Source organism: Aulostomus chinensis, chromosome 13, assembly GCF_037954235.1.
Source record: "Aulostomus chinensis isolate RoL2024-O1b breed Wild chromosome 13, RoL_Achi_v1.0, whole genome shotgun sequence".
NCBI classification, from domain to species: domain Eukaryota; kingdom Metazoa; phylum Chordata; class Actinopteri; order Syngnathiformes; family Aulostomidae; genus Aulostomus; species Aulostomus chinensis.
The window spans coordinates 28,341,354-28,364,295 of NC_141332.1; the positions used below are offsets into that span (position 1 = coordinate 28,341,354).

Below are 22,942 nucleotides of genomic sequence, written 5' to 3' on the forward strand. Positions count from 1 at the left end.
TGGTCAGAACCGGCAATAGGACGAAGATGTAGCTCATTTGATTCCAACCTATTGCTCAAGACGTTCTTATCTCGATTTCGTGTGATTTTAACCATCACATTTAAATCTCCAACGATCCCCTTCGCCAAGCAGTTGCGCTGCTAACCCCTCAGTTATTAAATGACCGTCATACTGAAACACAAAGCATAGGAAAGCATTAGCTTGGAGCTACGCTTGCCTCGGCCCCTCCAGCACAGCAGGAGGCGGTACTGCGTCTTTGCACTAGTGATTCTCCTCCGTTACAGCGAAACAAGAAGAAGCAGAGAAAAATAGAATAGAGATAGATGGTCCTCTTCTTTTGTCCCCCTTAATTAAAATATTTGAATTCCTTGAGTTAAAATCCCGTTTTGTTCTGAATGAGGGACGCAGCTTTCCAGGTAAGATGGTGTCTGATGTGGTACGCTGTTGGCTGTCAGGTTGGTAGCTTGACAAGCTAATGCTAGTTAGCCCTGATCAGTCGTCAACTGCATGGATTTCATTCAACGAACACTTTCTGGAATATCGAACAGTCAGCAGTTTCTGGGAGTCTCGTGTGTTTTACTAGTAAAACTGGAAGCTCCACAGTTGATGACTTGTTTAATGAGTCACCTGTACAATGCTCTTTTTTATAAATCAAACTTCTGGATTGAGGGAGAATATTTGAGCTATTATGGAACTACGGTCAACCTCCAAAAGCAAGGTGGAATTATTGATTTTGAGTAAAAGTCTATTGATCGAAAACTTTTCCAATCTAATTGTTTTATACGGAAAATTCCGTTTTTTTCCAAAAAGATAGACGGCCTGACACAGAACCGAATACCCATCTATTTAAAAACGAGCCCACCGTATAATTGGAGGCACTGAAGGGATGAGGACTCCAGAAGCTCTGCAGCCTCCACATCGACAGCACAAACGGTTACACGTGACGATGGAACTGAGGTGGAGAGAAAAACAGCTGCTTGAAAGGTCACCAGTCAACGATTTTAACACAATAATTGTAAAAATGTATGCATAAATATATATAAGTACACACACAACTTTTAGAAAAGTGCATAATTAGGTGTCCCAGGTGTGTCTATGTGATGTCACTGACCAGGAGCTGCAGGTGCTCAAATACTGTTGGACCGACAAAGCAGCGAGACGAGGGTCAGTACTGGTCAGCAGGTCTAGGTGGTCCGAGCTGGAGGACCAGAGGGGCTTAGCTGAGTCAACCTGGTAACCAGGAGGCCGGAGGGAGACACCTGCTGGCCAGGAGGTGGAGGTGCTGACCGCTGCAGAGTAAGCGTGGTGGAGTTGTGGCGTGGCTCAGAGGTAGCGTGGTTGTCTAGCAACCAAAGGGTTGCTGGTTTGATCCCCACTTCCCCAGTGACCATGTCCAAGTGTCCTTGAGCAAGATACTGAACCCCTGATTGCTCCTGATGACCCTGAGATGGACTGGTGACCCGTCCAGGGTGAACCCCGCCTCTCAACCAATGACAGCTGGGATAGGCTCCACCCCCCCACCACCTTTCATGGATAAGTGGTATAGAAAATGGGTGGATCTTCTTTAGCTTATTAGAGAAGGGAGGTCAGATCACTAGTGTCAACTGAGGCGCCCTCTTGTGGCAGAAGGCAAAACAGTGGCAAAGAGACGGAATGTCTTTTATAGAAGTGTTATGAATACATAATAAAAACACGGATCAAGGAGACCACAAGCCCAGAACCAAATCTAACCCTAGATGTGATCTAAACATGTCAGTACTTCACGTTCAGCACACAACTCGAGCCACAAATATTTCTCATGTCCAAAGTCCCAACTATTTCCACTCGGGCCGTTTCAGAAGGTTGATGTTGTCATTGCCTAACTGCCTAACATTTGGGTACTTTGGTTGTTTATCTACAAACTAGCAAGTGACTCCTGTCCATCAGCGGTTCACGCCAGAACGGGCGGGGACAGGCCATGGCGACTGGGAGGCAGACCTGCGAGCGTATGTTGCTGCAGCTGGAATGTAGATGAACTGACACACCTAGACATCCACTAGTGATCTCTTCTACACGCACGCAGGTTCATGACACACCCTCACAGGGCCACGGACAATCGAAGAGACGCCTGACACGTGTATGTTGAATGACATCACTAGTGAGGAGCCCTAGAGGAAGGGTCACAGCTCATCATCCATCCTCTTGCTGATTTTGGTTTTTGATGTTTTCAGGGTCACACATCTTCAGTGTCCTACATGTCCTGTCTTCCTGGCACCTTCTGTCTGCAGCGTTGATCCACAGCTGCTTCTGCCATGTCTCAAAACAACCCTCACCGCCGACCTCCTCCCAACGCCGACCTCCGACCTGACCTGGGCTCTTTCAGCTCTTCAGCCCGCCGCCACGCCTCAGCAGACCACAACTTTTACAGGCTACGTCAGGACTCTTACCCATCATCCTTCACCTCTTCACACCCATCTTCTTCCTCCACCCGGGGATCCGCACCAGTGCTGCAGCACCATCAAAGCTCGCAGGACGGCGCTCTCAGCATCCTTAACAGCTGCGGCCTGGAGCCCAGTGACCTTTCACTACTCGCTGAGATGCCGGAAGACGTCCTCACTGTCGAGTCCTTGCCTCACCTCCTCCAGCAGATTAAAGGCAAGAGAGGGACAGTCAAACCTCTCCCACCCCCTGCCTCTCCGTATCCTCTCAGATTGATGCGGGACCCACCACACATCCAGCCAGTCCAGTACCCATTGGACCACCTGACAACCAGGCCTCTTCCTCGTGAGCAGGTTCAAGAGCGGCTGGGTCGCTGGGGGAACCCCTCGCAATGCAGCAGCCTCACATCTTCCTCCAGGCAAGACCCGTCGTCGTTCTCACCGTCGTCCAGTTACACAGCGGTCCCCCGACCTGCTGCCACTGACTACGCTGGCACCAGGACTCTCCCTTTCCCTACTTCTCTGGCTGCTCCCGCTGATTTCAGGCCAGTTGCTCCTCCTGAGGCGAACCAGCAGAGAACTCAGACGGGACGCCGCCAACCTGAAGCCTCGTCCAGCAGGAGCTGCAGCCAGCTCGCCACCGACTCCGCACCCACCCAGAAAGAAATGCTAGACTTCTATGGCACGATGCCCACAGTGTACCCGTACTTGTGCTCTCTGTGTTCGGTCACTGCGCTCTCAGAGAGGGTTAGTACGCCACCTCCAGGCAGGCAGGCGGGGTTTACCTTACTGCTGGGGGATGTTGGGAAGAGTGATGGCTTAGAAGTCGAGGCTGCAGCAGGAACACATTGATCACTTCTGCTTTTTGGTTTTAGAACTGGCTCAAACACATCGGCGGCACTCATCATGCTGACGGACAGCTGCAGCTGCTGCGGCGGTGAGTCCCTGCTGCTCCTGCACACTCATTCATACATCAGCCTGAAAGAAACACAGCTTCTCGTGTCACAGCAGTGTGTAAAAGTACAACGTGATGGTAGAAAGATAGGAAACAACTACCACATTACTGCCATGTTGGTGCCGGTTCACTGATGTGAAACCAGTGGACTTCCCCACTCGTTCCCTCAAGTGTGTTTTTTAATTGTGACATGTTTCCTCCTCAGGTTTCCTACATGGGATTGTCGCATGGAGAAAGTCATTGGGTCAGTGGGTAATTGAACACGTGTTGAACTCAGCGTGTCTACTAGAAACTGGTGCACAAACATCACTTCCTGCCTGTTTCAGGAAAGTCTCTCTCTTTCTCAATGAAGGATTGACAACCAGTCAGAGAAGTGGAGGGATGGAGGGAACCCACTGCCGCAAACGGCCAGTAAAATCACCAGTAAGTGAAGACACCGTGATGTTCGGTGTCTGTGTTTATGACGTGATGACATGACGATAACGACGCTAACATCTTCGCCTCTGTGTTCAACAGAAGCGCAGCCCAATAAAAAGGCCCAGAAGAAGGTAGAGCATCCATCAGGTCGTGTTCAGGAACTCCAGACTTGCTGCGCTTGAAGGAACTCCTTTGTAACTCATCTTCTTTCCTCTCAGGTGTCCGATAAAAGTAAAGTGGTGTGTGTGAAGTTTCCTGCTCAGTCTGTGGACGAGGCGTTCCTCAGGAAACTGACCGAACCTTTCGGAAAGATTGTGAAGATCCTCATGTTTCCGTCATTGGTGAGTCTGCATGGTGCGCACACACGCACACACACAGAAACGTGTGTGTGTGGGGGGGGGGTGCTGGGGCCACCTACCAGTATCAACATCAGATTTAGGGTTCTGTTAGTTTATGTATTGCATAGTTAGTGATAGTCCCACAAACATTCATCATCTGGATCCTGGAATTAGTTCAGGATGAAAACATCAGGATGAAGACATCGGGATGACGTTTTTGTACCCGTCACCCTGCAGGCGTTTGTGGAGCTGGGCTCTGTTGACCAGGCCAAGGATCTGGTGAAGTTCCACATCAACTACCCTCCAAGTGTGAACGGAGAGCAGATGGAGTTCAGCATCTCCAACACCTTCAACTTCCTGCAGGTGAATATTCTTCCAGCTAACAGCTCACACTCAAGAAACACTGCATCACACCTGGTTCATCTATGACAAGGAAGACGACAGGATGTGGAATGTCACCTCGGCGGGGACAGCGTTGGTGCGGGACATGGACACTGCAGTACCTCTGGAAACAATTTTCTGGAGGGGCTCGACTGACTTCCAAAAGATCGATTTCAGTCCAACTCACAACAAAGTTAGTTATTTTAGCACCATGTGAACATCATGACTGTTGAGGGTCGTCCACGCCGCATCAGCAGCCATCTTGGTTGTCCAGAGAATTGCCTGTAATGGCATTAAAGCCGCAAATGAGCACAAAATGGGACCTGGCACCAGAAAGCTTCAGGCCAAAATTCTAAGATCAAATTGATGGTCACATCAACGGATGTGTGTGGTTTGTCTTGGGAGCTCAGGTTTGGAGTGGAGCTGGTCGTCCCCTGATGGTGGTGGGCAGTCGTGGGGACGTGTGCTGGACAGACTTTAGGTCTTCGGCTGTCCCTCTGCAGGGAGAGCCTGTTCGTCTTCGGGAGGATGGACGGACCTCTAGAGGGCCTGAAGTGGCTGTCCGGGTGGTTACGTCTCTCCGTCCCGGCATCTCGCTTTATAACAGCTTTGTGTCTTGTAGAGTTCACGGGTGCTGAGTTTTACTCCGGCGCCCACAGGAGAGGACAGCAGAGCAGATCTCATCAGCATCGTCAATCGCTTCGGCCCTCCGCTCTACACTCTGTTCCTGCCATCGAAGGTGAGGCTGCTGGGACGCCTGAAATTAGTCATCAGCCGTCTGAGGTCACTGACGAGAAACGGAGGACACGAGTCATTTGTCTGGTTTTATTCAGATGGTTGAAGTTTAGCGTACGACCTTACAGTGACGGCAGAGCGTTGGTCTTTCAGGTGTTTGTGGAGATGAAAACTGCTCCAGACGCCGAGAAGCTGGTCAACTATTATTCATCCAACACTCTGAGGATCAACGACAACGTCATCCAGGTTTCCCTCTCAGGAGAGTACAAGAGCCTCATGTGAGTACAACAGCGTTCACCCTCTGATTCTGACCTGTGGATTGTTGATGGTCAACCCCCCCCCCCCCCACTGTCCTGTCCTGTAGGCGGGTTCCGTCTGCTGAGAGGTACGAAGAAGAAACTGGTTCTGTTCAGAAGATGAGGAGTCAAAGCAGAGAAATGGAAGACAAGACAGCCGATTCCAAGAGGAGCTGCAGTAAAAACACCCAGAACGAGACCAGAAGAAAAGACAGGCGCAGTGCCAGGTCCTGGTCTAGAGAGACATCCCGGTCCAGATCCAGAGATGAATTTGGAAGGAGAAAAACAAACAGGTCCTGGTCCATAGATAAGTCCAGCAGAGACAGGAAGACCAGGTCCAGATCCCGAGAGGAGCCAAGAAAAAACAGGAAGACCTGGTCCAGATCCAGAGAGACGTCCAGCAGAGAAAGGAAGACCAGGTCCAGATCCAGAGAGACGTCCAGCAGAGAAAGGAAGACCAGGTCCAGATCCAGAGAGACGTCCAGCAGAGAAAGGAAGACCAGGTCCAGATCCAGAGAGACGTCCAGCAGAGAAAGGAAGACCAGGTCCAGATCCAGAGATAAATTTGGAAGGAGCAGAAAACACAGTTTGAATTGTAGAGATAAATGCACTTCCAGGGAAGAGACGGTGTTACCCGACAACCCTGAGGCAACTGGTAAGAAACCCAGCACCAAGTCATTCTTTATTCCCCTGGTGGCTCGGCCTGGTTCTGGTTGGTTGGTTAGCGAAAAAAAGAGCTTTGTCTCGCCAGTGACCGGAACTAATCCGTTATTTTGGGGGTGAGAGGAGCAGCTCCGCAGAAGCTTGTGCCCCTGATTTGATGTTTGAGTTCCCTGTGGTGGAGGTCGTTGGTTTGGTGAGGCGTTGGCCAATCACCCTTGTTGACACCTTTACACCTTCCTCGGATTTTGCAGGCGGATGAACCTTTCCTGCTTGTGCTGCCAGCGACTGTGAGGGGGGTCAACAAGTTCCTAACACATCCGCGATCCAGCAAAGCCTCTCAGACGACAATGCTAAAAACAAAACGTAGACAACTTGTAATGACGCCTAAAACGCTGGTGACCATGACCTCCCTCACACCCCAGCTCTTCCTTCCAGCTCCTCTTCACCCGTTTCTGAGTTCATCTGTTGTCATTGTTGCAGACTCGGTTCTGGACTCAATGCGGTCTTTTCTGCTCCTTCTCTCTCTGCCTTCGGCTTTCCATGTTTGCACAAGGGAGAGCAATTAGGGTGGGTGTGAGTACAGCTTGATGTTAGCGTCGCTGCTAGCAAGCGAGCCTCGATTTCGTTCATTAGTTTTCCAAATAGGACTTTCAAAGCAGCTCAGTGAGAGTGCGGGCTGCTCAGTTCATCAAACCGATGGCAAAACGTGTTCAGCTTACAGCAATTTTTGAATCCCAGGAAGTCGCGGTATTTTGGAAAGGTTATTTATGTGTCCGAGTAGCATTTTCAGTTACATGTTGTGTTGCAGTGGACTGGTCATCTCCTCCACATGTTAGACAGCCTCAGTGTCATAATTGTGTAAACATGAACATTCCCGCATGTTGAAATCTAAGTTCAAAGAATTGCAATGAGGTATCAAACATCCTGCAGCCGAGCGAGAAAGCATTGCTGCTTTGATTTTGAAGGACTGCTCAGGTACAGTCAACGCTCCGGGTAACAGATCTGAAGTTACAACCCTTGAGAAGTGCCGGTGTCTCGAATGGGAACGATGGTGCGGCCGGGACGACGGTCCCTCAGACTCTCTTACTGGAGGTCCTGGAATGCGAGCAGCTCCAGGGGAGCAGCTGGGAATTGGACCAGCGACCCTCCGATCCCAAACTTGATGAGTGACTCATATGTTCCATTTTTAAGGCCAAACCTTTATGAAGTTGTTCTGTCCACAGAGTCCTGGACTGATTCTGAACCGGTTCCCATCAAAGACTCCAAATCTGTGACTGAAGACGAACAGCTGATTGCAGGGGGGTCAGAGTGAGTGTCTGCTTTTCTAACGTCCCTCCCACAGGAGCAGTTGACTGTTATTTGGGCGCCACTGCTCGGAGTTTGAGTGGTCGTCTAGCAACCTAAAGGTCACTGGTTCGATCCCCACTTCCCCCGGTGACCGTGTCCAAGTGTCCTTGAGCAAGACACTGAACCCCTAATTGGTCCTGATGAGCAGGTTGGCGCCTTGCGTGGCAGCTCCACCGTGTGTGTGTGTGTGTGTGTGTGTGTGTTTGAGACGACACTGTAAAGCGCTTTGAGTGCCACTAAGGTAGAAGTTCGCTGTCTGTAAAAGAGTCCATTCACACGTTTGGGACATTTCTTTGTCATGACTGACGACACCTGTCACCAGTCAACACTTCCTGTTGGTTTTCACCTCCAAGTCCTCGAGACACATCGAAGTATTCAGACTGGCAACAGATCAGAGAGAGCAGTGGCGTGATTGTCACAGGTCACCTGTCCATCACGCCATTGTCTTGAGTTATTTTACGGATTATTGGCTGTTGCAGCTCTTCAGAGGAAGAGAGTGACCTGGAGGGCATGGAGGTGATTGGAGAGGACGGCAAGGATCTGGAGGACGATGACTTGGAAACTCTGGAGGAGGCGGAGATAGAAATGGAGAACGAGGAGGAGGTGGAGGCTGCAGAGGGAAACCACTCTCCTGAACGAGGTAGAAGTACAATCAGAACTACTGGCGAAAGACGAAACAAACTTTCAAGAAAACAATCATCCTGAACAGGAAAATGTTCATTTCAGGTAAAGACAAGGAGGAGGAAGCTGAGACGAGGACAGAGACGCCGCCGGGCCGTGAGAAGGTAGAAGCGGATTTAATGAGACAAATATTTCAAATTGAATGTCTGAGAAATTAATGAGGAATTCCTTGTTTATCTCTCAGCTCATGGAAACAAAATAATTTGTCGGGTCTGTTGCCATGGCAACAATAACAACTTTCATAAAACTATTCAAAATGCTGGTTGTCTGATCAAGGGGCAGGAGGACATGGCAGGACGCTGGCACACACGTGGAATGATGCTCATCTGTGTCGGGAATCATCAGCTTGTAATGGTGGTCAGTATTCATTCACAGGAAGCAAATCCAAAGAAGATGCCAGAGTTTTCTGTCGACGGAGAGACGGACAAGAGGCCGTCGGAGCCATCCTGTCCCTACGCCTTCCTGCCAGCTGAGACAAGTCTGGAGAGGAGGCTGAAGAGAAACGGTTCTCACGAGGGAGACTCGGGTCCTGAGAAGGTCCTGCAGGAAGATGTCACAGCTGACACCAAGGACATGCAGGATGACGGACATCTCTGCGATCCGTCACCAGACCAAAAGTCCTCGGAAGTTCAGAAACTTTGTTCAGAGGCAGCATCGCAACCAGGAGCTGTTGATCCAGTTCCACATGGACCATCTCACCAGGTAGCATCATTCATCCCGAGAACAAACTGTTAAGTTTCTGGAGGGTGTGGTTGGTACCGCCCCCTCATCGTTATTGGTTAATGGACAGTACAACAGTGAGCTAGCATCAGTATTGGATGTAGCATGTTAGCGTGTATCAATAAAACTGGTGTCATGCTAATGAATTCTCAGTAAATTAATTTATCAGGCCTCATGAAAGCTCTTCTCGACCCCACCCACTGAGCAGCATGTAACTGATGTCAGAGACTGCGAGTACCTCACGAACGCTGTGGTGTGTCCGTAGGGAGATGTGCCTGCCGGCGGCGACGGCAAACCTGAAGTGGGTGCTGCACAACTCTCCAAACCTGTTGGTAAGGACACTGCAGGGCCAGAACGAGGTCTGACGGGTTCCTCCCCCCGGATCAGAAGCAGTGGGAACTTGGCGATAGAACCTTAGAACAGAAACATCTCACAATGAACAACAGTGGCTTGTTTGTGCTTCGCTGCTCAGTCATGTGACGCGATTCGTACCTCAGCATCGCCGACAGCTGACGTTCACCTGTAAACCTTGGGGGGTCGCAGCTCCTTTAGTGAAACTGGGGTAGTTGACAGCAGCTGTGATGCATTCACTGTCACCTTGTGTTTGTTTGTCCTGCAGGAACAGAGTTTGTCCGTCCAGTCGTCGGTTACTTCTGCCATCTTTGTCAGGTGATCTACGCTGATGAGGACGAAGCTAAAGTACAGCACTGCAGCAGCCGCAGCCACTACACGAAGTACCAGGTGAGCCGTTTCCTCGTCTGACCTTTGACCGCTGGCCAGAAGCAGACAGGAGAACATTGACTGCTTCTAGCACAAAACATTTGGTGCGTGAAGACTCCGATTTTTAGAACTCCTCCTCTGGGCATATTGCTGGTTCTTCACCTCCAACATTCCTTTCCACCTGTCCTTGACCCGATGGAAGAGGTCATGGGGTCAAGTTACAGTAGTTAGGAGAATCAGACGACACTCATGAACCAACGTCGCTGTGTATCTGAGTCATGGAACTAGAATGTTCTGGAGATGGACAACATGGTGGCCAGATTAAGATCCTTCAGGGTCATGTGACTCAACTCTCCAAACGCCACCGGCCGATAATTACAGGAAACTCTGATCTCATTTCAGGAGAAGACCAGGATGAATCTGAGCTGAACATCTGACCTGAGACCAGTGAGTGGAGTTGCAGTTTGTATTTGTTGATTGAACCCTTTTTCATGACATTTAAACGGAATGCTCTCAAATAAAAGCTTGTAATTAAAGTCCACTGTGAAGGAAACCCTTTATTAAAACATGAATGACGTCAAACACAAAGAACCTAAGACTTTAATGGAACCGTTCCATATCAGAACACTTAAGATGGTGAAAATGACTGTGGCGCTGGAGTCAGGAGTAACTTCACACATTACAGACAGGAACGACTTCGCGGTGTCTCCGTCCACCCGCTACTCACTGAACTTTTGCATACAGAATCAAATCGTTTCTAACATCAAGGATGATTTTTATTTTTTTTAATCGCAGCGCTGTCAGCCTGAGGGGCAGCGTGGGGAGGAAGCTTACAGTCTGGTGGCACAAGAACGTGGTGGTGAAAAATTTACTTCCAGAAGTTCATACAGGTGTTGAGCACCTATTTTCAGCAGAAATGGAACTCTGATTGACACATTGGTCAAACACACATGCCAAAACAGCACCAGCATGTTAGCATTAGCTTCTGAGAATAGAACACAACTGTTTGACAGACAGCCACAAACATGGTGGCAAGCACAGAACCCCATCACACGATAGACCAACAAAGTGTTCGGTCCAAAAACTAACTCGTGGAAGCACTAAATCGTGCTAGCTTAGCTCCATGGCTAACAGGACATGGAGGAGGAGCTAACAAGCTCCATGTCGGCTCTCCGGTTCCTCGCTGATGTCACCAGACCACCACTTCCTGAAAACATCTTTGGGGCTTTGTTTGTTTCCTGCAGCTGTGTGTGTGACTACTAGGGTTAGACACCATTGCTCCTGCTAAAGTAAAATAAAACGGTTTCTTCGCGCTGTGGCTGGTCAGACGGCGAGCGTTCACGCCGTTGTCTTCTTCATTCTCTTCTTCTCTGACTTGTTGTGCTCCTTCTCCAGATATTTCTGAAACAAAGAGTCCAGATGAGTTGAACTTTGTTCAATCTCATCAACGTCACCTGATCAGCTGACAAAACCTGTGTGATGTCACGATGCAGAAACATGTACACGACACAAGCAAACACTGAACTCTTGTTTGGGTGAGCAAGCAGGAAGGATGCAATGTGGGCGGGGCCTCACCTGCAGCTTGTCGTAGTGCGTCTGGCTGCTGCAGTGCGTCTTCTTGGCCGTCTCCTCGTTGGAGTAGAACAGGAAGCAGACGCGGCAGTAATAACCCATCTTCACATGTTCCACACCTGCACACAAACACCCAACACAGACGTTACCATGGCGACCTTGAACAAACATCAACGCTCGTCTTCCTGTTCCACTGAAGTCATCACACTGTCGTATCACGAAGCCACTATCATCTTAGTTACCATGGTAGCTGCGTCTTTTAGTCGCCTGCAGAACTCCGAACCACGGTGTGATGGCGACTCGGTGGCTGACTGAACACTTTAGTACGACAGTGTTGGAGACACCTGGTCACATGACTCACTCAGTCATAGACTTGTCATGATGGGACTCACTCTGGGTCAGCTGACCGTCAGTATGTCACCAGCATCGACACAGAAGCATCGTAGGCACCGTAGAGAAGCATCACGTCAGAGACAGCAGAACCTGTCTGACGTGACGTGACTCACCGATGGGGCTGTCGGGGTCAAAAGGTGGCAGCGGCAAAGACGCCACGCTGGGTTTGCTCTCAGCAGGCACAGCAGTGTTAGCCTGTCCATTCTGATTGGCTGGAGACTCCATCTGCTCCACCTCCTCTTCCTGCTTCACCTGCAGCACAAAGCACACACTGAAGACAGACACACAGTTGGAGCTAAATGCTAAAGTCAGCATGCTTGGAGCTGTGCACATGTCCGTTTCTCCACCCACAAATCAGTGTTTTCAGGGTCAGTGAGACCACACCCCCTCTGACATCCGCCGTTTATTGGCAGAAACACGTCAGCTAATGTTTGTGTGTGAGAATGACTCACATCCTGACAGCTGCTTTGGTCCTGACCACAAACATCGGGAACGAGAGCTGCTGCAGTGTCATCTTCTGTACTCCCAACTCTTGGTTTATCCTCGTCCTGAATCACCTTCCCCTCCTCCTCCTTTTCTTTGTCTGCCTCCTCAGGTTTCCCCTCCTCCTTTTCTTTGTCTGCCTCCTCAGGTTTCCCCTCCTCCTTTTCTTTGTCTGCCTCCTCAGGTTTCCCCTCCTCCTTTTCTTTGTCTGCCTCCTGGGGTTTCTCCTCTTCCTCCTTGAGTTTTTTCACTGGTGGTTCTTCTGGGTGTTTGGAGAACTTTGATGGTGAACTGCTACTTTCTCTCTTCATCACAGTCGGCTGATGTCTGAGGGATGAAGGTCACAAGAGTTTGAAGCTGATTGGCAGATCAAGTTCAACCAGGTTAACTTTAAGAGCACAGAATGGAAAGATTGATTAGAATCAAAGCATCAATAAACAATCAGTTGGGATATTTTTGACCTGACATCATTTATCAGAGCATCTGTGAACGTTCATGACCACTGAAGAAGGAACTCACCCGTGTTTGAGCTGTCGGTACTTCCTGCTGACGTAGATGGTCAGACTTTTGCCCTTTAACTTTGGCGGACTGACTTTGTACTCCTCTGCCATTTTCTCAGCGTCCTCTGCATTCTCCATCTCGATGAAACACTGCGAACACAAACATCATGGCGTCATTCTCTGAAGGCGCTTCACAAACATGACAGCAGTCAGTGTCTCGCAAGGGTCCACACTCGGCACCTCTCTCTTGGTCCGGTTGAGGAAATACTTCCTGACCCGTCCGAAGGGCTTAGCGAGGTCCAGGACATCCTTGTCAGTGTACTTGCTGTTGGGCAGCTTACCGACATACGCCACCTTGCTGGAGCCACACTGAAGAGAGTCAAACATGTCAGTAAAAATGTTACTCGTGTGATGTCAGTGAGCTGGCAGGCGCCGCTCACCTGGATGGTCGGGTATGTCATGGAGTGACTGACTCGGACCGGCCGGCCACACACAGACGCTGTGACATTACTCTTGTAGAACTTGGACATCTCTCGAGCTTCTTCCTCTGTCGCAAACTGAACATACGCCTGAGAAGAAGAAAGAACAAAGACCGAGTTTAATCAGACATCCGTTCTGGTTAAGGGACGGTGCTCGGGTGTACCTCAGGTCGAAGGTCCAGCACCAGGTGCTTCACCACCTTCCCGAAAGGTTTGGCAAGTCCCAGCAGCTCCTCCAGGAAGTTGAAACCGCGTCTGAAGCCCATGATGTTGACGACCCTCATTCCCTGAGCAACAACACACGTCACTCATCCTGGTTTCCATTCAACCGTCTAATTCAAGTTCAAAGGTTGATTTCTGGTGCTGCGCTAACATGACTCCGCCCATCTGTTCATTACCTCTGACAGGTAACAGCACATTTAATTCACAAAGACACACAATTTGTGTGAGGCAGGTGACAGTGCAGATACCAACCCCTCTCCTGGTGTTGTCTGCATGGAAGAAGAGAGAAGAAACCACATTAGCACTCAGTTCTGTTCAGATCTGTTGAATTGCTGCTCTCTGCTCAGACACCGGAGTCTGCAAACAGTGTTACAGGTACCGATGGCGTCGGACTCTGGCGCTTCATCCTCGTCTTCTGCGAGTTCATCTAGGGTCACAAAGTCCTCCATGTTCTCTAGGAAACCCTGGTCCTCCTGAGCAGGCAACAGAAACACCACAAAATCAAAGCTGATTTGAAACTAAACAACATTCTTGTCATGGCCCTTTTTGGTTCTCGAGCTTCTTCCTGGTTTGGGCTTGAGGTTCGGGTCAAGCATCAATGAGAAGCCTGCACCTTGTCAGTCAGATCTCCCTCCACTGGCTCTGAACACTCCGGTTCCGCGCACTCATCCTCTTTGTTCCCCTCTTCTTCAGTAAAAAATTCAGTTGGCTGTTCCTCTGGCTCCATCCCTCGTTTGGTCTCATCTTCAGTTCTGCTAGCATCTCCAGGTGCCTTGTTGGTGACATCACCACCGGGAACCTGTGTTAGCATCACATATTAAGAAACACGCTCACTGAAACCCTCCGTGTTTTTATGTTCCAAACTCCTGACCTTTGCTTCCTGAATGTCCTCGGATTCCTCTGTTCTCTCTGGCTCCGCCCCCTCTGCGTCTTCCTCAGTCTCCTGCTCGCCCATGTCATCACTTCCATCTTCACCTTCCATCACGCCATCCACCTCCTCCTCCTCATCCTCCTCGTCTGCAGGTTTTGCCTTGTTATCCTCTTCTCTGGTCCTGGAGCTGAACAAGGACTTGGACACCACAGTGGTTTTGGTTGTGGAGCCTGAAGAGCCGGCAGCAGTGGCGTTTGCCCCGCCCCGCCGACTGCGACTGTCTCCAGCTGATCCTCCTTGTTTGCCTTTAACGCTGATCCGAGGAAGACATCATGGTTAGACCTTATTGATCCAGGGGAACACCTGCTGATCAAGTAGCCACCATTTTGATAATTGTTGATTTGTCATTAGTTCTGAAACCAGAGCTGTGCCCTCCTGGACTTCTCATCACCACTGGACTGTTTCCATGGAGACAGTGACACTCAGTAAACATGGGACAGGAAGTCATTTTGGCTGAGAGGGTTACACATCACCAAGTGTCACACTTGAGTCAGCAGCTGCTCTGGAGATCAGCGGTGGCGACAGATCAAATAACCTAACAAATACCATCTACTTTTTAAGTCATTTATGTCACCCTTCTGTCCATCCAGAGGACCGACTGAAGTTGTAGTGGCTCGCAGTTCCGTACTCACGTCAAGGTCTTGTACTTGGTGCAGACGTTGAGGCGGATGGGTCGTCTTCTGATGGTGAGCGGGTTCACAGTGTAATACTTGACCAGCATCTCCGCGTCATCTGGTGTCCCCAATTGGACAAATGCCTGGACAGACAGAAGCAGAACCACCTCATTAGAACTACAGGAAGCAAACTCTCACAGCAGGGATGAGATCAGTTTGTGGTCCAACAGGAAGTGGTCATCTCCTGGCTCCTCCCCCAGCAGCCAATAGGATCGCTCCATGTGATTGTGGTGATTGAATCAGTAAATCAGCTCTGGTGAACAAAAGTTGATGATCTTCCAAGTTGAGTTCATCAAGATCATCTTCAGTCGTGAACTGAAAACTAAATTTTTTTCAGACACGTAACTGAACACCCGCAGATATGGACACAAGAGGACAGGACGATCAACAACAATAAATCATTTATGGGTCTTACAACTCGTTTGGCGTCACTCTGTCAAACTGCAGCACCAACCAGGGGACCTCAACGTGTCAGACAAGGGGCATGAGAAGCTCACCTGGTCACCTAAGAAGAGATGCTTCTCTACGGTGCCGAAGCGTCCAGCTATGGTCAGCAGCTCTCTCTTCTTCTCTTCCTCTCTGGGCAGGTTGGAGAAGAAAACCACCTGGCTACGGTGACCTTTGACCTCCCTTGCAGGTCTGTCGGTCTGTCGCAAACTGTCTGATGCCCACTCGTCCTTCTGGATGTCAAACATAGAGTCAGCATGCTAGAGGGACAACCAGTTCAAGTCTGATCTGCATGGACTGACTGGGGGGCGGGTACCTGAATGACCAGCAACCGCTGAGATAGGTAAAGAGTGACGGGCTTCCCGTACAGAGTGGCTGGGTGCTGCTGGTAGTAGTTCACCACATCCAGAGCCTCCTCGTGAGTCTCCATCTCCAAGAAGGCCTGACCGGCACAAGCACAACTACATCAAAGTCTGTGTTCCAATGGTTTAATAAGGACGTAGATGAGCTGGATGGTGACGGTCCGGCCGCACGCAAAATATCAGCAACAGCCCTGGAGCAGGAAGTTGTTCTCATGTGGCTGGAGGGAACTGGGCAACGGTATCCGTTAAGGCTTCTTTCAATTATGAATTCAACATACGGGATTATATAAAAGATTTAGGCAGCTGTGAAGAAGTGCTATTGAGTAAGAATGCTTTCAAAATTATGAAATTTAATTGTTCATTTTTATCAATTCAAAAAATTCAAAGTACACCAACAGAAGAAGAATCTCAAATCAACATCTGGTGCGACTGCCCTTCAAAACAGCATCAATGCTTCTCGGTTCCCCTGCAGAACCTGAGGGATTCAGGAGGATTCTCGTCAGGTGTGTCCTCGACCAGTTGCACCAGACAGGCACCAATGATCATCAGTTCCACTGGTTGGAGCAAACAGTCACTGAAGCCTCACGTTTCTGTTGTTCTGCTGCCAAGGTGAGGTTGTGGAAGACAGGTCACAGGTCGTACACCAAGACAAGGCAGGTAATAACAAGGTACTTGTACGGCCTGAATTTTACATTTTTGAATTATTCTTACTTTTCAGCATTTCTTCAGACCTGCCCAAAACTTTTGTACAGTACATAATGTACCAAAAAGCAACCACAACATCATGACAATTCAGCCAATTCAGTTGTTTGTAGGGACGCAGCGGTCGGACCGGTTTTCTGACTGCCGTGAACAACCGGTTCAGCGGTGCTGAACAAATGAGCAGCATGCGTCCTTGTATGGGCTAGGGCCACGTGGTTCTGAGGACAACGGAACTTGACTTTGGGAACAGACCCACCAACCAACATCTAAGAACTGGTGCATGAGGCCAACTGGCCCCAGACCCAAACCATACTAGAACTAGGGAAGGGAGGGGTCAAAGTGCTACCTTGTTCTTCAGGACCAGGTGCTCCCTCAGGCGCCCGAACTGCTCCACGAAGGCAAACAGTGTCTTGTTGCTGAGTGGCTTCCTGTCGTATTTCACCACCACAACTCTGCTCCTCAGCTGTTGAAACAAGTCCCCCCACGTCACAACAGAAGCCACTATGCTCTATACTTGGGAGTGTAGTACAAACACTTCTGTCTCCATCATCGGTGGCAATCGTGCTTTCCTCAAGTTCTTCTCTAAGACTTTCACGGATTATTCAGGTAAACATGTTTTATTTCTTTCTAACTATTTTGTCTTGATTTTTAATCTCTCGACTTGAAAAGACCAGAGTTCTCCAGGCCATCCTCATCACCGTGGTGATCGTCATACTGGCTAACCAACATCAGTAAGGGCGACGGCGGCGAGACCAACCTTGTTTTGTCCCATCTGGTTCTTTCCTGAGAGACCTGGGTGCCCTCCTCCTGACACAAACACAACATGTTAGCTTCGCTCTCTGGTGGTTGGACAGGTGGAAACATTCTTCTCATTTTTAAATGAAGTCACTAAAGAGACAGCATGAGCGAAACTGTCTGAGCTCACTGGTCACGTGACCAAATTATCCTCTACTTTTCCCCACAGGCGTTACCATGTTAACAATTGCAAGTCATCATCGCCCATCTCCCCAATATCAGGTGACACTTGAATCAATCATTTGGACACTTGACTTCAGGTGACAGGGTTAAAGGTCGCAGCCTCGGTGAAGTATCCAGACTTGAATCTGTGTGCTGTAGTGGACTCACCCCAGCTGGACACCATCCCTGCTGCCGCCTGTCCCGAGGACATGGACATGGGGGCGGGTCCCAGCAGACCAGCAGACAGGTTTGGGGAGTCCAGGAGACCCCCACTGGAGTTGTCAAAGACAGACCAACAACATGCACAGAAACTCTTTAGAGGGGAGAGTGAATGGCAGTTGGCCATGCCAGGGGCGCCATGGGATCCATTTCATGAAGCTTGTCAACGTGCCGCACGTGTGTGTTCTGGTCTCTTACCTTCTGCCCGAGCCCATTCCAGGGTCCCACTCTGGGTACCTGAAAATATCACAACATTTGCAGTTGTTACAACATCACGGTACCAAGGTTTCACAGCGTCCGTGTGTGTTTGGACAACTTACATATGAAGCAGCACACGCCTGTTTTCAGCATGTCGGAGTCCGTTCACGTGCTGGTTCCACTCCTACACACACAAACTGGGAATGACTGAGTCTGAACATGCTGCCATTTCTAGACAACAAGAACAGTTTGCCCCTGAGTAGAGCTGGCCGACATGGGCTAAAAATAAAATCTCTGATTTTTAAAAAAATCTGATTTCCGATTTTCATTGATTTTTCTCTGTCCTGCTCAAAAACAGACAACAAATGACCAATAAATGGCTCAAAACAAGTTTTAACTTTCTTCTTTTTTTTAACTTTAAAGTTAAAGTGCAATCTGACAAGCCAAAAACATGCTTGGGTCGGTGAAATGGCAGACCACGGTGCTGTAAACACTTCTGGAACTCTGAGAAAGCTTTCTCCAAGTATACCTGATGATGCTATCTTGTGTGTGAGTGGGGGGAGCAAACTTGAGGAGGTGCCTTCGGGTAGATATGTTGTAGTCTATTAGCGGTCATGTAGCTGCTGTCTGGAGACGGTGACAAAGTTTGTGAAGATGTCAGAAGATGGCGGCGGGGGAGCAGCGCACTCATGTTACAGACTTGATGTCAGTGCTTATTCCAAATAGGGGTTCCCACCTCCCTTTTGTGCATTTACTCTTTCAACAAAGTCACGAAGCCTAAAAGCAAGTGTACAACTCAGTGCTGGGCCTCACAGCATCTGCAGACGGAGAGACACCAGAGCTTGAAGAACCTCAAGAATCATTTAAGGTGGCTTTTGGGAACATGACGGCCTCTCTGGTAAAATCAGCGATGGAGGATGAAGAGCGTCGGATCAAAGGACAGCTAATGTACGCTACTGCTGTGCTGCTGCTGCGTGTCAAAGGCATTTGGAGCGCATCACCCGAGTGTGTAAAACTCCAGTAGCTGGACCCATCACGACACCTGGAGTCGCCGGTGGCTAACATTTCACACCAGGACCAAACACAAACCAACACCAAGGGTTCCTAAGAGGAAGTTGTGTGACCAAAACTTCTTCATGTCTTCACATATAAGAGAAGTTTCTAAATGCTGCAAAAATGTCCAGAAAGAGCAACATCAATCTGAACTGTTTGTCAGCCATCATGCAAGTGAATCAACATTCTGGCTTGACTGCTGCATTAAAATGTTTGGAAGAATGACAACTTTCCCGACCCACGCGTCCCATGAAAATCCCCAAGACCACCAAGATTCTCTCTGTCTCTGGAGGCTGTCAGAGGACACAAAACAAGAAAGTGACATGATGCAACCTGGATGTCCAGTCAGTGGACGCATGATGATGATAACACCTGCCATGGACTGACGTGGACTGAGGACTCAGGTGCTTGACCTGAAATAGTGAACGTTAGTCCGAGAGGAGAGAGACAGGAGGCTGGGCAGTACTCACCATGTTGGAATGCACATCAAAGTCACAAAGAGAGCAGACGTGTGGGAACATGGAGGGCATGACTCCCAAGAAGTCTTGCACCTTTCCTTGTGACGGGGAGCCAATCCTCCGCTGCATAAAGATGGAGTCGGAGGGTGTTGGCCCCATGCCAAGCCCCTCGTAGGAATTATGGCGTGAAAGCTCAGAAAATGGCCTCTCTCTGCTCCCGCCCCCACCGCCAAAATTTAAGCTGTAGCCCCGGCTAGGAGAGACATCCTGCAGGGAGCTGTAACCAAAGTCTGAAGAGGCAGAACCTTGACCCAAAGAGGGCCCCCCTATCCTCCCCATGTGCATATCGTCCCAGCTGTCCCCGCCTCCTCTGAAGGGCTTGTCTGAGGACATGGAGGATGCCCCCCGCCGCTCTCCCAAGTCGCCCTTGCGGCTCTTGAGCTGCATGAGGATTTGCGGCAACGTATCCACACTGATTTCCTCTTCAGGGAGCTGAGCCAGAGCGTCCAGGTCGGAGGGCGACAGCCCCAAGCTGGCAAACAACTTCATGGTGCTGCCAAGATGGCTGCCACCGCCACGCCGAGGCATCTGGGAGCTGCTATCCTGGCCCTCCACGCCACCACCCCCCACCTGCCGGCCTGACCGCTGGTCATTCATGCTGAAGTTTAAGGTCTCTGCAGCAGCGAGGAGCCCCCGACCCACTGCGAACCCCTTCTGACCACCATCTGACTGTGACCTCTGAGACATTTAGACAAAGTGGAGGTGCTAGCAGGCTTCAAAGTCAGAAGAGGTGACTGAAGATGATGAGTAAAGCAGGTCGCAAATATGAGTCCGTATGGAAGGACTGGGGCAAGTTATGCTCTGTTAACGTCTTTTTCTAAGAGTGAACTTGAAAGTGAAGCAGAAGTCCTCTTCTCCTCGCGAGGATTTCTGATTTCTGCTGAAAGACAGTGAGGTAGATCATTCTTGAAACCTCCGCTAAGAAAACAGAATCCAGGTGAAGAGGCAACAAGTTACAGCAGCATGTAGGAACAGCACAGGAGGACACTGACTGACTCGTTAACAGTCACCGAGATGCTATAATTACTGAAGGGGCGTTAATTAAAGAGGGAGACATGGTCTTCAGGGTCAGAGTTCACCTCAGACCAGGAAGAGGAGAATGAGCTGATGTGGACACAAGGTGCTACGGAACATCCTTATTTAGTAAAAAGAATCAATGACAAATATCAAAAGATAATAAAATCAGTAAATCCTGAATTAATGAGGTCCATTAAATCTACTCAGGCCAAGATAAAGCCTGACAGTCTGATAAGAGAAGAAAGCAACCAGAGGTCCGACCGTGACTCTCCCACAGCCCCGTGCATGGTTAAACAAAGACGCTGCAACTGGAACCTTCAGCCTCAAAACATTGAGCACCGCAACAGGAGGACGCCTGACACGAAGGGTCGCACATGCGCACGTCTGAGCTAACATGCTAGCTCGCTAACTATTACGCACCAATTTTGCTTTCCGAGCAGGGTTAGACATACCCACAACCCCGTAATCTATCACTGCTGCGTACATTAGTTGATGTATTTCCACTATTGAGCTGGTGGAACTGGCTTTTTCCCGAGGAGAGCTGCCGAGGCTAACTGCAGCCCTCTTCCCCGCTAACACCAGGACCCTTCCTCAGACCTGCTAATGCTACCTAGCCGCTAAAGGAATTCAAGTATTGGTTCTACACATTGCATTAAGCTAGCATCAGCCCGACGGTTATACCTGCTAATAAGTAATAACCAAACTTACCCTCTCTTCCTTTACTGAGCCACCGTGTGTAGTTCGATGCTAACTACACCGGCTAGCCAGCGCAACCGAAAGCTGCACGCGATACAAATACGCAACTATCGCGATGCTGTCGCGTTGATACCCGCCCGGCAGCCACACGCCCGGCAGCCACACGCCCGGCAGCCACACGCTCGGCTCCCGCAGCGACAACTCTGCCTCAGGTAACGAGCACCATGCGCAGGGTGTCAGCGGGGAACCATCCTGAACCGAGCGGGTGGGGAGTGTCCCAGAGTGTTCTGGGCACTTGAGTCTCATCCAAATATTAAGCGTCACAATGTCCACTGATCGAAAGCTGTTCCAGGGAAAACGTAGTAGAGCGCTATTTTTTTTAATTATCGAATTTTTCGCCATACCCAAGGTGTGTACCAAATTTGGTGAGTTTTGAGCATGTTTAGGGGGTCAAAGTAAATTTTGAAGTGGCGAGTGTGTCGAGCAAACATAATAGGGTCTATGCCCCGGAGGCCCTAACAAGCAGCGTTGTGAGGGCCTGAGCCCTGGCCTGAACCCCAGGGTGTCCTGGTCCAGGGTGGAGGCCTTGTAGTTGAGGAGTTAGAAGCCTGAGTCTGATCAGAGAGTGAGAGCAGAGCTGAGAGCTGGCCCTTTAAGAACCCCTCCCCCACTGCTCTGTCTCTGATCTGTGCTAGAGTGAGAGCAGAGCTGAGAGCTGGCCCTTTAAGAACCCCTCCCCCACTGCTCTGTCTCTGATCTGTGCTAGAGTGAGAGCAGAGCTGAGAGCTGGCCCTTTAAGAACCCCTCCCCACTGCTCTGTCTTTGATCTGTGCTAGAGTGAGAGCAGAGCTGAGAGCTGGCCCTTTAAGAACCCCTCCCCCACTGCTCTGTCTTTGATCTGTGCTAGAGTGAGAGCAGAGCTGAGAGCTGGCCCTTTAAGAACCCCTCCCCCACTACTCTGTCTTTGATCTGTGCTAGAGTGAGAGCAGAGCTGAGAGCTGGCCCTTTAAGAACCCCTCCCCACTGCTCTGTCTCTGATCTGTGCTAGAGTGAGAGCAGAGCTGAGAGCTGGCCCTTTAAGAACCCCTCCCCCACTGCTCTGTCTTTGATCTGTGCTAGAGTGAGAGCAGAGCTGAGAGCTGGCCCTTTAAGAACCCCTCCCCCACTGCTCTGTCTTTGATCTGTGCTAGAGTGAGAGCAGAGCTGAGAGCTGGCCCTTTAAGAACCCCTCCCCCACTGCTCTGTCTCTGATCTGTGCTAGAGTGAGAGCAGAGCTGAGAGCTGGCCCTTTAAGAACCCCTCCCCCACTGCTCTGTCTCTGATCTGTGCTAGAGTGGAGAGCAGAGCTGAGAGCTGGCCCTTTAAGAACCCCTCCCCCACTGCTCTGTCTTTGATCTGTGCTAGAGTGAGAGCAGAGCTGAGAGCTGGCCCTTTAAGAACCCCTCCCCCACTGCTCTGTCTCTGATCTGTGCTAGAGTGAGAGCAGAGCTGAGAGCTGGCCCTTTAAGAACCCCTCCCCCACTGCTCTGTCTCTGATCTGTGCTAGAGTGGAGAGCAGAGCTGAGAGCTGGCCCTTTAAGAACCCCTCCCCCACTGCTCTGTCTCTGATCTGTGCTAGAGTGAGAGCAGAGCTGAGAGCTGGCCCTTTAAGAACCCCTCCCCACTGCTCTGTCTCTGATCTGTGCTAGAGTGAGAGCAGAGCTGAGAGCTGGCCCTTTAAGAACCCCTCCCCCACTGCTCTGTCTCTGATCTGTGCTAGAGTGAGAGCAGAGCTGAGAGCTGGCCCTTTAAGAACCCCTCCCCATTGCTCTGTCTTTGATCTGTGCTAGAGTGAGAGCAGAGCTGAGAG

General features: G+C 50.0%; 2 protein-coding genes across 5 annotated transcripts; one reads left to right on the forward strand and one right to left on the reverse strand.

The window, feature by feature from the left end:
• Positions 1 to 230: 230 nt before the first annotated feature.
• Positions 231 to 10,247, forward strand: matr3l1.1 (matrin 3-like 1.1). Of its 4 annotated transcripts, none has more exons than XM_086222410.1 (19): positions 231 to 718; positions 811 to 984; positions 2,211 to 3,164; positions 3,293 to 3,354; positions 3,578 to 3,616; positions 3,725 to 3,795; positions 3,889 to 3,920; positions 4,008 to 4,130; positions 4,365 to 4,490; positions 5,131 to 5,247; positions 5,397 to 5,521; positions 5,608 to 6,194; positions 7,426 to 7,510; positions 8,029 to 8,189; positions 8,276 to 8,334; positions 8,606 to 8,932; positions 9,216 to 9,282; positions 9,570 to 9,691; positions 10,073 to 10,247. In XM_086222410.1, exons 3-19 carry the CDS (start codon positions 2,292 to 2,294, stop codon positions 10,097 to 10,099), a joined length of 3,003 nt encoding a protein of 1,000 aa, XP_086078536.1. In that variant the 5' UTR covers positions 231 to 718; positions 811 to 984; positions 2,211 to 2,291; the 3' UTR covers positions 10,100 to 10,247. The 4 variants fall into 4 exon arrangements, with proteins under 4 accessions (XP_086078536.1, XP_086078537.1, XP_086078535.1 ...); XM_086222411.1 differs by having other exon boundaries at positions 231 to 416; XM_086222409.1 differs by lacking the exon at positions 811 to 984 and having other exon boundaries at positions 232 to 416.
• Positions 10,191 to 21,385, reverse strand: matr3l1.2 (matrin 3-like 1.2). The gene is made up of 22 exons (XM_086222408.1): positions 21,106 to 21,385; positions 19,333 to 20,260; positions 17,932 to 17,993; positions 17,810 to 17,848; positions 17,561 to 17,664; positions 17,193 to 17,242; positions 16,782 to 16,898; positions 15,688 to 15,813; positions 15,422 to 15,604; positions 14,883 to 15,007; positions 14,191 to 14,503; positions 13,933 to 14,118; positions 13,699 to 13,792; positions 13,572 to 13,588; positions 13,262 to 13,384; positions 13,059 to 13,187; positions 12,859 to 12,987; positions 12,638 to 12,768; positions 12,088 to 12,445; positions 11,749 to 11,887; positions 11,246 to 11,361; positions 10,191 to 11,071 (listed from the first exon to the last, which is right to left on the reverse strand). Exons 2-22 carry the CDS (start codon positions 20,065 to 20,067, stop codon positions 11,009 to 11,011), a joined length of 3,339 nt encoding a protein of 1,112 aa, XP_086078534.1. The 5' UTR covers positions 20,068 to 20,260; positions 21,106 to 21,385; the 3' UTR covers positions 10,191 to 11,008.
• Positions 21,386 to 22,942: the final 1,557 nt, after the last annotated feature.